Source organism: Rhinoderma darwinii, chromosome 13 (assembly GCF_050947455.1).
Source record: "Rhinoderma darwinii isolate aRhiDar2 chromosome 13, aRhiDar2.hap1, whole genome shotgun sequence".
NCBI classification, from domain to species: Eukaryota; Metazoa; Chordata; class Amphibia; order Anura; family Rhinodermatidae; genus Rhinoderma; species Rhinoderma darwinii.
The window spans coordinates 55,884,591-55,899,090 of record NC_134699.1 but is presented as its reverse complement, the minus strand read 5'-3'; the positions used below and the strand labels follow the sequence as shown (position 1 = coordinate 55,899,090).

At 42.4% G+C, this 14,500-nt stretch overlaps 1 protein-coding gene across 1 annotated transcript in view; it reads left to right on the top strand.

The window, feature by feature from the left end:
• The window catches only part of LOC142665919 (interleukin-27 subunit beta-like), a 37,296-nt gene extending 28,296 nt beyond the window's left edge, over positions 1–9,000 (top strand). The window contains exons 5-6 of the mRNA XM_075845728.1: positions 5,862–6,025; positions 8,618–9,000. Of these exons, the coding sequence (XP_075701843.1) occupies positions 5,862–6,025; positions 8,618–8,794 (341 nt within the window). The 3' untranslated portion in view covers positions 8,795–9,000. The remainder of the gene's footprint in view (positions 1–5,861; positions 6,026–8,617) is intronic.
• The last annotated feature ends 5,500 nt before the right edge of the window (positions 9,001–14,500 follow it).

The following is a 14,500-nucleotide window of genomic DNA, read 5'->3' as shown; positions in this document are numbered from 1 at the left end:
TGTGTACCATCCCCCAAAATTGTTTCATATGAACACACCCCCATACTCCATGCCATAAATTCGCCAGGGGTGTGTTGCATTTGGGACAACACGTAATGGGATCGGGGAAGGATTGTGAAGGCAAAATATTGAAGCCATATATAGCTGAATGCATCAATTTAAAATAGGTTTCCCTCCAGCTCTCGTTTATAACACTCTTCCGTACCGTCTCCCAACCCCCCAATATGATCTCACCTATACCTGGATCTTGAGTCCACCGTTCCCAGACTTTGAAACTAACCCTTGATTGTGGACGAACAAAACCATCTCCCAGTGCTTTATACAACCCTGAAATAGTCGCACGCCCAGTTGTTGGACCTATGACCTCATCTAGAGTGTGCGAGGTGGCTTACTTATTCAAATCCCTGAGCCTAGAGGTGCAAAATGCTCGTGCCTGAAGAATTAGTAAAAAATTAACCCTACCTTCTAGGGGTCTGAGTTTAGTGGTGATTTCCGCCCCGGTTAACCATCTCCTTTCCTCTATATGCATAAGATCCCCTGCGTTATTAATGCCTACCGTCCCCCAAGGGGCAAATCTGTCTCCCTTGCCTACTCCCGGTAAAAATTCCGGGTGTCCTCTCAATGGCATATGTTTAGATACCAGGTGAGGTAGATCAAAATGCTTACGTACCGCTTTCCAAGCTAGGACTGTATCTCTCAAGACAATGGAGGTTTTGCAACTCTACAATGTAGCAAAGCCTTCAGGTTCCAGGGTGAGGCATACTCCCCCTCCAGATCTATGTTGGAATAATGGCTCATTTCGTTGTAGCCCCTGATATTCGGGAAGTTCACACCCCCTTCTTGTTTGCCCATCATGAGCTTGGTGAGTGCAATGCGAGGCCTTTTTCCTGCCCATATAAACTTTGTGAATGAGGAAGTCAGTTTAGAGACATCCACATGTTTCAATAGGAGAGGGAGTGTTTGAAAGGGGTATAGCAATCTGGGGAAACTAACCATCTTAATCAGGTGGCACCTCCCCAGGAGGGATAACGGCAATTGGCACCATCGGGTGAGTTCCGCTTGTATTTTTTTAAATAACGGGGGAAAATTTAGGCCATACGGGGTGTCTGGCACCTTCCCTATCTTGATGCCCAGATAAGTAATGCAGTGTTCAATCGGGGATATCCCACATCCCAAGGATTGCCAAAAGGTCTTAGGCAATGGTTTGCCCAAGTCCAGCAGTTCGCTTTTAGCTAGGTTGACTTTATATCCCGAGCATTGCCCAAATTCCTGTAAAAAGTGAAAAACCGGCATTAAATGCTCTTGAGGATTTGACATAAAAAGTATAACGTCATCAGCAAACAGGGCTAACTTAACTGCCAGTGACCCCACCTGAATACCTCTGAACATATCGGATTCCTCCAGAAATCTAGCCATAGGTTCCAGTGCTAGATTGAATAACAGGGGCGACAGGGGGCATCCCTGCTGGGTTCCTTTATGCAATTGAAAGGGATCCGACAGAAATCCTGAGGAGTGAACGCGGGCCTGTGGATTATTGTAAACACCCTTCAAGAAGACCCGGAAGGCTCCCTGGACATTCATTTTGTCCAGCACCATCCCCAGCCATTCCCATTGTATTTTATCAAAGGCTTTCTCTGCGTCTAGCGCTAAGAGTGCCGGCCGGGTACCTGGCTGGGGATCGTGCCTGACTGTTTCTAGCACCGTCAACACTTTGCGTAAATTAGTCACTGCTGCCCTGCCCTTTACAAATCCTACTTGGGATTTTCCCACTAGTGTGGGTAGATACGTAGCCAGACGATTGGCCAAAACTTTTGTGAGTAATTTCTGGTCTTGGTCTATCAGTGATATAGGACGGTATGACCCCGGGTCAAGAGGATTCTTCCCCTTCTTGGGCAATACCTTTATATGCGCTATTTTGGCCTCTGCTGGGAGAGCACCGGTCCTTAGTAGAATATTATAGTATGCCACCAAGGTAGGGCTAATTTCTTCTCTCAGAGATTTAAAAAACTCTCCTGTAAATCCATCTGGACACGGGGCCTTTCCGTTCGATAAGGTCTTAATGGTGCTCTGGATTTCCTCTAAGGTAATCTCTGCGCTCAAGTGGTCGTTCTGCTCCTGAGTGAGCCCTGGCAGCTTTACCTTCTCCAAAAATTCTCTACCTTTTTGGGGGTCTATGGGCGTGTCTGATTAAAGGGCTTGATAGTATTTACTTAATATAGTGTTAATTTTTTTGGGGTCTGATGTAGGATTTCCATTGGAGTCGTTAAGTGTTGAAATGTGTGACGGTGCAAACCTCCCCTTCGCTAGTCGCGCTAATAATTTGCCCGCTTTATTGCCGAAATGCATTAGATCGGCCTCAAATTGGGACCGATAAATACTTTCTCTTTTGTCTAACCACTGATCAAATTGACGCTTAGCTTCCCTCCAGTTCTCCCTCAAAGGCGTTGATGGAGAGTGTAGAAATGCTGTGTATGCACACCGTAATCGGTCGCTCACTGCCTTGTACCCTTCGGTAGTCTTGCGTTTAAGATTAGACATGAATTGCATAATTTTCCCTCGTATTACCACTTTGGCTGTACGCCAATACAATGACGGGTCCGAACGATGTGATGCATTATCCCCATCAAATTCCATCCACCACCCCTTAAGCTTCTGTAGAAAGCCCTCATCCTTTGCCAGAAAGGCGGGGAACCTCCAAATAAAATCCGTTCCCCTAGCTACTGTGTCGGCTAAAGTAATGGTAACCGGGGCATGGTCCGAAATAACTAGATCCTCAATCGCTGCTTCACGTAATCGTCGAGATAATGCGTCATTAACTAGCAAGTAATCAATACGCGACCATGACTGATGAACATGAGAAAAATGTGTGTATTCCCGCGCATCAGGGTGTAGACTCCTCCAAGCATCTGTTAGGGCAGTGTGTCTTAAAAAGTCTGGCAAGATCTTATCCCTATTTCTCTGCGAACTAGTCCCTGTGCTCCTATCTTCCCTGGAGGACCTTACAGTGTTAAGGTCTCCCCCTAGAATTAAAAGCCTAGTACGATCCTGCTGGAGTTGGGCTTCCAAATGACCAAAAAAACCTGTGTTAACCGTATTTGGGCCATACACATTATGAATACTTATAGTTTCCCCTGCATGTTCCACCACTAGATGGATCCAACGGCCCTCATCATCACGCTCCTGGGACACCAGCGTCCTGGGACACTTCGCCCGTCAATCAGGAGACGTAGATCGGGTGCGGTCCCGCGTTCGCCTCTGCGGCTTTGGAGAGTCCCCTCCATTTCCGGATCGACCCCCCCGGGATCTTCCTGGTGTGGGCATTAAAGCTTCTGCCCAGGTTCGCTCCATATCTAGTCGATTCCGTTTGGCTTCTCTTGACTTGCGATTTGGACTGTGTGTTGGACTGTGATGCTCCTCGTGCTGGGGTCTGTGTCTGCAAAGCTCTGTAAGTGCGTCCTCCGCTTCCTTCGGTGTGGTGAAAATCTTGGTCCGCCCGTTTTCTTGAAACACCCGTAAGATGGCTGGGTACTGCAGGTTAAAACGTATTTTCGCTTGGAACAGCGCGGTACAGATCTTGCTGAAAGAACGCCTTCGTTTTGCAACCTCCGTAGAATAGTCCTTGAAAAGTAGCAATTTCATGCCCATTATTTCCAAAGGACGTGATCTGCTGCGGAATGCCTTCATAAGTGCCACTTTATCATTGTAATCCAACAGCTTAAAGATTACTTGTCTGGGACGAAGCGAACTGTGGTCATCTGCTGCTGGGAGATGTCTGGGGTCCGGTCCCACCCTGTGTGCCCTCTCCACCCGGCAGGGATGTGGAAGACCTAACGCTGCTGGCAATGTCCTCTCACATAGTCGCTGTAAATCAGAAGGGATCACCGCTTCTTTCAGACCCACCAGTCGTAGGTTGCTCCTCCTGGAGCGGTTTTCCAGATCCTCCACCTTGTCCCCCAACTGCGTAGTAGCAGACAGCACCACTTTAAGTTTGGATTGCAGGCGCTCATTTTCATCCTCCAGTAACGTCATACGCTGTTCTAATTCATCAGTCCTGGAAGTGACTTGTGCCAGCTCCGCATGCACGCGGTTCAGGGAATCTTGCACCGTTTTTTCCAGTGCCTTTTGCAGGTCTGGCGCTATCTGCTTGGCCACTTCACGGGCCAGGGTTATATAATCAATGGGTGCAGGATGAGAAGAGACTATGGGCTCTGCAGGGCTTGAAAGCTGGGACTGAGGGTTCTGCAGCTCATCTTCCTGTGTGTATAGCAGGGGCGCAGTGGCGGGAAGGGGCGCCATCTTACCTCCCTTTTCCACGGCCGCGGCTGAATCTTCCGTGGCTGGCTTATGCGCACTTCTGAGGAGGTACCTGTCCATACAGGCACCACCGGGTATGTTTCTGTGTGCAGGGCTGGTGGCTTCACAGCTGATTGTCGTCGCCGGAGCGACTATTGCGAGCAAGCAGGCTGGACGGGAGCGGGAGCTCAGTCACTCGCGTCCTGCATCGCCAGCGCCGGAACCGGAAGTCTCTCTGCTTTTCTATGTAACTGATGTGTAAAACACGGGCAGCACACGGATGTCGTCCATGTGCTTTCCGTGTTTTTTTTACGCACCCATTGACTTCAGTGGGCAACTAGGTGCACAAAAACGCACCAATATAAGACATGCAGTGAGTTTCACGCAACGGACACTTGCTGTATGAAAACTCACGCATGTCTGATTAGCCCCATTGAAATGAATGAGTATTATGCTCGTCTGAATGAGCCCTTACTGTATGTACAGTATGTGGTAGTATTTATGTTCTAGACTTGGTTCGGTTACTATATTTATGTGCTAGGCTTGGGTCTGTTACTGTATTTATGTTCTAGGCTTGGGTCTGTTACTGTATCTATGTGCTAGGCTTGGTTATGTTACTGTATCTATGTGCTAGGCTTGGGTCTGTTACTGTATTTATGTGCTAGGCTTCGGTCTGTTACTGTATCTATGTGCTAGGCGTGGGTCTGTTACTGTATTTATGTGCTAGGCTTGGGTCTGTTACTGTATCTATGTGCTAGGCTTGGGTCTGTTACTGTATTTATGTGCTAGGCTTGGGTCTGTTACTGTATTTATGTACTAGGCTTGGGTCTGTTACTGTATCTATGTGCTAGGCTTGGGTCTGTTACTGTATTTATGTGCTAGGCTTGGTTTTATTACCATGTTTATGAACCAAACCTATGTATTTAGGAATTATGGCAAAAGACATAGAGACCTCTCTCTCCCAGTGCAGGACACCCTAACAAATGAGGTACCACATTCTAAAATTAAGTCTTCAGTCTATAGGTACAATCTTTATGTATATGTACTGTTCCTGCTGAAGGTGCACATATTTATTATTTATGCATCTTTATGTGTAAGGCAAGGTACACACCTATGTTTTGGCTTTCCGCTGTTCTGTTTTGTTATGCGAGCAGAACTATAAAAAAGGACTATCCACAGGATAAGTCATCAGTATATAATCTGTGGGGGTCAGACAGCCAGACCCTGTACCGATCAGCTGCTCCGGTAACATCCAGTGCCCGGAGGCAATCAAGGATATACAGTACCTCCACTGATCATATACTGATGACCCATCCTGCGGATAAGTCCTCAGTTGTCCGTGCCTGGACAACTCCTTTAAGTTTAGAAATACCCTGATGTTGGGAACTGTAATATCATAATGCATGTGGCTTACCAGGAAAACGGCAGAATCTCAATTCGTTATTAATGTGACAAAAGAAGAAACATGATGTAGCTAAAGATCTCCGGGACTGTCAACTGACCAATTGAGCACACTAATCATTACATATAGAGTAGCTCCTAATATTAAATACATGTTTATTCAATAGTACGCCCTGAACCTCCTGTGAAAGTCAGTATATCTTCTATATGTCGTGAAAGCAAGAAATTATATCTACAATGGCAGCCTCCACATTCTTGGCCATATCCGGAGATTTTCCCACTGAAGTACAAGGTCCGTTACAGAAAGGCGGGTTATAAATCCTACACAATGGTAAGAAACTCAACTGTATTCCACTTTGACATATATTACTTATGCTTCACGCACGAATGAAAAATAAATGAATATTCCAACAGCGTATGGGCAGCTACAATTGCCTTTTTCTGCATTCACAAATGTACACTATATGGCCAAAAGTATGTGAAAACCTGACCATCACACCTAGATGAGCTTATTGGGCACCCCATTCCAAAACCATCTTTTTACAAGATTTTGAAGAGTATGTTTTGCCCATTCAGTCAAAATGACATTTGTGAGGTGAGGCACTGATGTTGGCAGAGAAGGTTTGGCTTGTAATCAGCCTTCCAATTATTCCCAAAAATGTTCCATGGGCTGAGGTCAGTGCTTCGTGTTGGCCTCCAGATTTTACAGTAGGCACAATGTATTCCAATAGGTAGCATTCTCCTGGTATCAGCCAGACCAAGATTCGTCCATTAGACTACCAGATAGTGAAAGGGGATTCATCGCTCCGGAGTCCAGTGGCAAACCTTGTGCATGGTGATCTAAGGCTTGTGGGCAGCTGTCCTAGTTGACCAGATCAGATCTAGCAGATCAAAAATTTTATGAACTGACTTGTGGTAAATATGGCTTTATTAAGTCACATTTAGGGTAAGTTCACACATACCGTAAATACTGCCGTTTTTCTGCAACGTATTTAGTTACGGAAAATCCGCAGCATAATATAGTAGCAGCAAAGTGGATAAGATTTGAACAAATGAGTTGGAAAAAAATGCTCAGAAATTGAGCTGCAGTGCGGTTTTTTAATCCGCAGCATGTCAATTGTATTTGCGTAATCGCTGCTTTTTTGCAGCGGACGTTCTGGCCGAAAAACTGCACCACTATTTGGCAGATATGCTGTGTTCTTTTATGCAGCGTATCCGCCCTGTGTGAACATAACGGCCCATACTGCTAGCATTGTTCTATGGAAATTGCATGGCTGTGTGCTTAATTTAATGCAACGGTTTGTAATGGGTGTGGCTGAAACACCTGAATTGAATAATTAGGAGGGGTGTCCACATATTTTTGGCCATACAGTGTATTATTAAAGGGTGTTTGTTAAGGGACAATGTTAAGAGAATTTATTAAGAAATACAAGCGCACGCCTCTTAATAAATGAGTCACATCTTCGGCTGTCTGTGGCAGGAGCTGGCACAGATTTTCACTCTAATTTTCACCAGTTTCTGACATAAATTAAAGTAAATGCATCAGCCTGCGGGTGCCTCCTTTTCTGCTAAGCTCTGCCCACTTTTTAGAAAAGTGGCGAGAGCAGCGGAAACAGCACAAAAGTAGCAATTTTAAAACTTTTAAGTGATTTGCGATTTTTCAAGGCCAGAAAACTGGCTTAAAAATACAATTTCTCCCAATATGTATGAATTATAGTATAGCAAGTGTGTGAAAACACAGGGTACTTCCTTTGGGTTGTACGGAAGGAGCTCAGCTTTTTTAGCCACATGAAAACTCAAAAATTGGATCAAGTGGTATGGGATGATTGTATGATGCCTCCTGTTTGTCTATGTGCCAGTTATCGCCACGTCGCAAACTGAAAGGTACAGAATCCTTGAACGGAGAGACCTTGGCTTATCACTCCGGTGGATCGCTACGCGCCTAGGCCGAGATGTTGGTTCGGTTCTAAGTTGCGTGTCCAAGAGGTTTGGAGAACAACAAACGGGAATGACAGCAAGAGGTGGGCGGAAACTAAACCTCTGCCAGCAGCCAATCTTAATGATTTTCGTGTCCAATTGCATTCAGAATGGCATAACGTTCCTCAGACAACCATTAATAACCTCATTGTTAGCATGCCAAGGCGTGTAAGTGCGTGTATTTCTACAGGTGGCGCTCATACTTGATACTGAATTAGTTAGGATGTTTGGAATATTTTGTTCCCATTTTTTTTTTATCATTTGCATATCATTAACATGTCTATCGATCCTGCGATTTCCACAATTCCAAAATTTTCCTTCTTGGTGTTGCTATAATATACACTCCTCAACATTGAAATTGCACAATATTAACTGCCTTCAAGAGTTGCTCTCTTCTCTTAAAGAGTCCACACGTATTAGAGAAGTGTTGATGGCATCCTGACTGTCCTCAGCGGCAGATGAAAATAAAAATTGGGTCTTTTGGATTTAATGCAATTCATACATGTTTATGGGGGAAGTCAAATGTTGGCTGAACCAACATATGGTTGATAGCTATCTTATGTCCATGTTTAGTGTAGTCCCTTTTTAGAATAGCAGTTTCGACTTTGTTTCTGCTCCTTCTACTGGGTAGGCGGCATTCATGGTTAAAATGGTAAACACTGTAAAATTTAGACCGCTCGCATCTGCGTCCTGGTTTCCATTTATAACAGAAACCAGGATGCAGTGCTAGATCAATTGTCCAATGAATGCCACCAGTGCCCAATGGACCTTATTAACTTACAATGCATGCAGCTCTACTTTTCTTGTCAAATATGACAGTATCTGCGATGAGTCTCCAAACAGTGACTCCATTACAGATGTGAACATTGCTTATATATTTTCTGCAAATAAAATGTGATTATATTAATTTTGCATTTACAATTTTTTTTTTCTATACACTCCAAAGGTTGGACCTTATGAGCAGACCTCTTTAGTTCTTACTGGAATTCGACCAGGGTCCATTGTGCACGCTCAGGTGGCTGCCAAAGATATTACTGACTTGGGACATAATAGTCATTGGAGTGAAGTAGTGACTGGTCGTCCCTGGCAGCCATATGATTTAATATGTTTTCCTGTTCAATAAAACGAATTCAAGAATTCGAAATAACCTACATTGCATAAAACCTCTACAAGCCGTGTGCAGAATAATCGGCAAAGGAACACGCTGTATTACGGAGTTCTACTACAACTCTATCATCCCCAACTTTGCCAAAACAATAGATGTTCCAAGGATGTATATTCTAAGATTCCTTCGTTCATACTCCTACATTTGGGCAACTTTTACTCAAATGCGGAGAAGTGCCCTTTAAATTGGGCTTCACAACTTTATTCTGCATTATTTGCACCTTTTATAAAATGTCTAAATGTGTCAAATAAAAAAAGGAATTGAAGTGTTATGTCTTTAAATTATACAATGAAAACCGCATTTTATTTGCATCAAATGGATTTACTGAATCAACACGGTTGGATTATAGATTGGACTTGACGGGCCTGTGTTTTTTGTTTTTTGTCAACCTTAAACCTTTTATTTGCTGTTGCTTATAAAGCGCCAACGTATTTAATTGTGCTGTGCAGATAATGCCGTCACGTACGTCCTACAATCTAAATACCTATCTTAAACACATGCATACTGGGTAAATTTTTTTTCTTCCTATGAAATGGTCCCATCAGTATGTTTTTGGGGTGTGGGAGAAAACTGGTGTACACAGAGCAAACGTATGTTTTTATACTTGGTCAGATTTGATCCCAAAACTCTAGAGCTGCAAGGCAACAGTGCTAACCACTGAGCCACCATACTGCTCCATTAGCCCATTGGTGTTTTTACATTGGTCATTAACGGGCTTTATTCTGATGCATGTGCCTTTTTACGGCACTGCATTAGAATAAATCTGGGCAGGCAGGATTGAAAGCTCCCTGCTCTCAGCTACCACAGGTAGCGGAGGGCTGTGAGCAGACCTGCTCGAGCGGGCGGGATCTAAATCAATATCGATCCCACTCTATTAACGCCTCAGATGCGGAGTGGTTTTAGGGGAAGGGGGCTCGCTCTCTCACCCCACCGGCACACCTGCAAAGCGGTCGCAGGGTGCCGATGGCTTCTATGGCAGCCGGGGGCCCCCCGTGGTTTGCCTTTAGTAGATGTCTATTAGGCCTTGCCAGAAGCACAGCCTAACAGATGCCTGTCAGTTTTACACTGACAGGCATAATACACTGCAATAGAGAAGTATTGCAGTGTATTATAAAAGCGACCGAATGATCGCATAGCAAAGTTCCCTAGTGGGACTAAGAAAATAAAAAGTTCATAATAAATAAAAATCTCAAGTAAAAGAAAAATTTAAAACCAAGTTAAAAAAATTACACATATTTGGTATTGCTTCGGCCATAACAACCCCAACTATAAATCTATTACATTATTTAACCCACACGGCAAACGCTGTAAAAAATCTAATAAAAAACTATGCCAGAATTGCTTTTTTCTGTTCATCCTGCCTTCAAAAAAATGTGATAAAAAGTAATCAAAAAGTCGCATGTACTCCAAAATGGTACGACTAAAAACTACAAGTCGTCCCGCAAAACAAAAGCCCTCGTACAGCTGCATCAGCAAAAACATAAAAAAGTTATAGCTCTTCAAATATGGAGACACAAAAACTAATTTTGAAATAAGCGTTTTCACTGTGTAAGAAAACCATATAAATTTGGTATCGTCGCAATCGTAACGACCAGCTGAATAAACTTGTTATTTATACCGCACGGTAAACGGCGTAAATGCAAATAAAAAGTCCTTATACAGCTATGTCAAAGCAAAAAAAAAAATAAGAGCTCTTTGAATGCGATGATGGAAAAACTTAAAAAATAGCTCTCTCAATAACACCTAAAATAGGCTGGTCACTAAGGGGTTAATTTCTTATGTCGTTATCCAACAATCTGGAATCATTTGGACAGGTGTGGTGGTATGTGGATTCCTGAACATTGTCATCCATAAAGTGGCATTGTAGGCTGAAAAAAAAACTACGTCTGTCCAGTCCATCTTTTCATATTTACAGAACATCCACCCCGCCCAAAAACATAGGAGGCCGCAACGTAACTTATTACACAGGGAGTCTTATCTGTGCCTCAAAATCATGTACTCCACCCACCATATTAACCTAAATCGTAAAGGACTTGTCTCATCATAGGGCATTTTCCAAATTGGGTATATAAGGTCAAGTGAAGAGTTAAAGAAAGCAATTCCACAGTTTTTACTTTGAACTTCTCACCCTGTTCTGCTGGCTCCATCTCTGTTGCAAGTTGAAGGCCTTTTACATGGGCCAATTATCGGGCAAACGAGCGCTCACAGAAAGCGCGCTCCTGATCATTGGCCTAAGTAAACAGAGCAACGATCAGCCGATGAATGAGCAAACGCTTGTTCATCGGCTGATTGTATCGTTTATGCAGCCGAAAATATTTCTGTAGCAATTCCACAGAAACTAGCAGGATTTCTGTTGTGGAAGAACCGCACCATGTTCTGCGTTTTTTACTGCAGAAAATGGTGCGTATTTTGCTGGCTTTTTCTAAGTGCTGGGAGGTGGTGACATATCCTCTGAAAGACGCAGCAACTCAGTCCGCTTTCAGCAGCAGGAATTGACATGCTGCAGTACGAAAAAGAAATATGCACCGCAGGTAAATTTCTGGTTGACAAGCGGTATATATATATATATATTAGCATGTATACAGTGCGCCCTGAAGGACAGCACGATAACGAATCCTGAACGAATATCCAGGGATTGTACTATGATCACTACGATTGTACTTTGATTTCTTGATAAGTATACAACTTTTCTGATAAGATTTAAACTGAAGATTGTAAACAGTAGATTATGACCACAAAGGAACCGCGTGCAATCCTGACTTTTTGGGATTTAAACTATTTATTTCTATCCAAAAACAAACAAACCACACACACAAAAAAGACAGGGAGAATAACGTAAGAGATGATCCTGCTCATATTTCTGACTCCATGACCGAATTTTCACCTGTTAGGTACCAGGAAAGTGTTGCAATGCAAATGGTCACACGAGGTGTGGGTGGATGGTCACATGACGCTATTCTTAGTGCTCTGGCACACGACGGTGTGCGCCATCCGAGTCCAGTTTGTGATCCGTGGAAAGGTAGGACGTGATCTATTTGTTTCAGTCCATTAGGACACTAGGGCCACGTGGGATATTTGTAAATTTCACCTCTACTTTGCCTTAATTCCTGTGAACGCCTTAAGGGCTAAAATACTTTCTGAATGTGGGTTTTGAATATCTTGAGGGTTTGCAGTTTTCAAAATGGGGTGATTTATGGGGACTTTCCAATATAGAAGACCCTCAAAGCCACTTCAGAACTGAACTGGTCCCTGAAAAAAATGGCCTATTGAAATTTTCTTGAAAATGTGAGAAATTGCTGCTAAAGTTCTAAGCCTTGTAACGTCTTAGAAAAATGAAAGGATGTGAAAAAAAATGATGCAAACATAAAGTAGACATATGGGGGATGTTAACTAGTAATGATTTTGTGTGGTATTACTATCTGTTTTACAAGCAAATACATTTACATTTAGAAAAATGCAAATTTTTGCTAAAATTTGAAGTTTTTTACAAATAAATATTGAATTTATCGACCAAATTTTTTCACTAACATAAAGTACAATATGTCATGAGAAAACAATCTCAGAATCACTTGGATAGATAAAAGCATTCCAGAGTTATTACCACATAAAGAGACACATGTCAGATTTGAAAAATCATCTGTGTCCACAAGGCCAAAACAGGCTGTGTCCTAAAGGAGTTTTTAAAGAGGCTCTGTCACCAGATTATAAGTGCCCTATCTCCTACATAATCTGACCGGCGCTGTAATGTAGATAACAGCAGTGGTTTTTATTTTGAAAAACGATCATTTTTGAGCTAGTTATGAGCAATTTTAGATTTATGCTAATTAGTTTCTTAATAGACAACTGGGCGTGTTTTTACTTGTTACCAACTGGGTGTTGTACAGAGATGTGTATGACACTGATTGGTCACTGATTGGTCAGCGTCATACACTCCTCTGTACAACACCCAGTTGGTAACAAGTAAAAACACGCCCAGTTGTCTATTAAGAAACTAATTAGCATAAATCTGTAGATCTAAAATTGTTTATAACTTGGTCAAAAATGATCGTTTTTCAAAATAAAATCCACTGTTATCTACATTACAGAGCCTCTTTGAAGGACGTCCATTTTGCCCGTTTTCACATGAAATCTTAACTCTTCATGTTTTGGTAGCATTTCCCTCACAAAAAATAAACACTTAGGGGCAAATTTATGAAGATTTTTTTGTGCAAATTGCTGCGTTTGTGACTTTTATTTGATGCAGTGTCGTTTCAGTTACATTCCTTAATCATTTGAGACAAAGTATTTACTATGAATAACCTAAGTGCTAGTTTTTACATGAGGTTTTTAGGCAGGGCTTTCCACATGACCAGTCCTTCTCACAGTCGAAAGACAGAAAGCCATGACTAAGGACGCAGACCGCGTCTGAAACGCGTAGGCACCTGCCTCTCCCCTTAAAACTAGCCGTTTGGACTTTGAACTAACACAGATTGTCTATTTTTAACACCCCTTGTCGTCAATAAAACTTGGAAGAAGTTTCCAATTTTAACAGATTTTCCTGGTCTCAGCGCTGGATCCTTCCTTTCTTCTTATTGCTTAGCTAGTTAACATAGTTTCAATTTTGTTACCAGACTTCTCACTAGCATTCCCCAATAAACTGCAGCTAAGAATATTTATCTAGGACCATATTCATAGCACTCCTATGTGGTACAATGTTTCCATATATTAAATATTACTAGGTAAAATGTCCTGTACTTTCATAATATGGATACTGCTATATACAGACACAATGGTGCTATTAAAGGAAACAAAATAAAATTCAGGGTGGCAAATTTTGATCTGTAGGACAAAGAAAGTGGCCATGACACAATTAAAAAAATAAATAAAAAAATCACAGGAACAGTAGATGGCTTTAAAAAGGCTTAGATAATTTCATAGAATAAAAAAAATGTCAGCGCCTATATCAACGTATAGAATTTTTGTTTAACAAGAATTTCACAAGAAAAACAATGGTGTGCTTGGTTTTAACGTTACTTTATTCTTTCATGAGTTATTTACAAGTTTCTGACCACTTATAAAATGTGTTCAAAGTGCTGCCCATTGTGTTGGATTGTCAATGCAACCCTCTTCTCCCACTCTTCACACACTGATAGCAACACCGCAGAAGAAATGCTAGCACAGGCTTCCAGTATCCGTAGTTTCAGTTGCTGCACATCTCGTATCTTCACAGCATAGACAATTGCCTTCAGATGACCCCAAAGATAAAAGTCAGGGGGTCAGATCGGGAGACCTAGGGGGCCATTCAACTGGCCCACGACGACCAATCCACTTTCCAGGAAACTGTTCATCTAGGAATGCTCGGACCTGACACCCATAATGTCACCCATAACTTGTAAATAACTCATGAAAGAATAAAGTAACGTTAAAACCAAGCACACCATTGTTTTTCTTGTGAAATTCTCGATAAGTTTGATGTGTCACATGACCCTCTTCCCATTGAAAAAACTAAAGTTGGATACAAAATGGCCAACTTCAAAATGGCCACCATGGTCAACACCCAGCTTGAAAAGTTTCCCCCCTCCCATATACTAATGTGCCACAAACAGGAAGATAATATCACCAACCATTCCCATTTTATTCAGGTGTATCCATTGAATGGCCCACCCTGTATAGAATTTTTGTTTA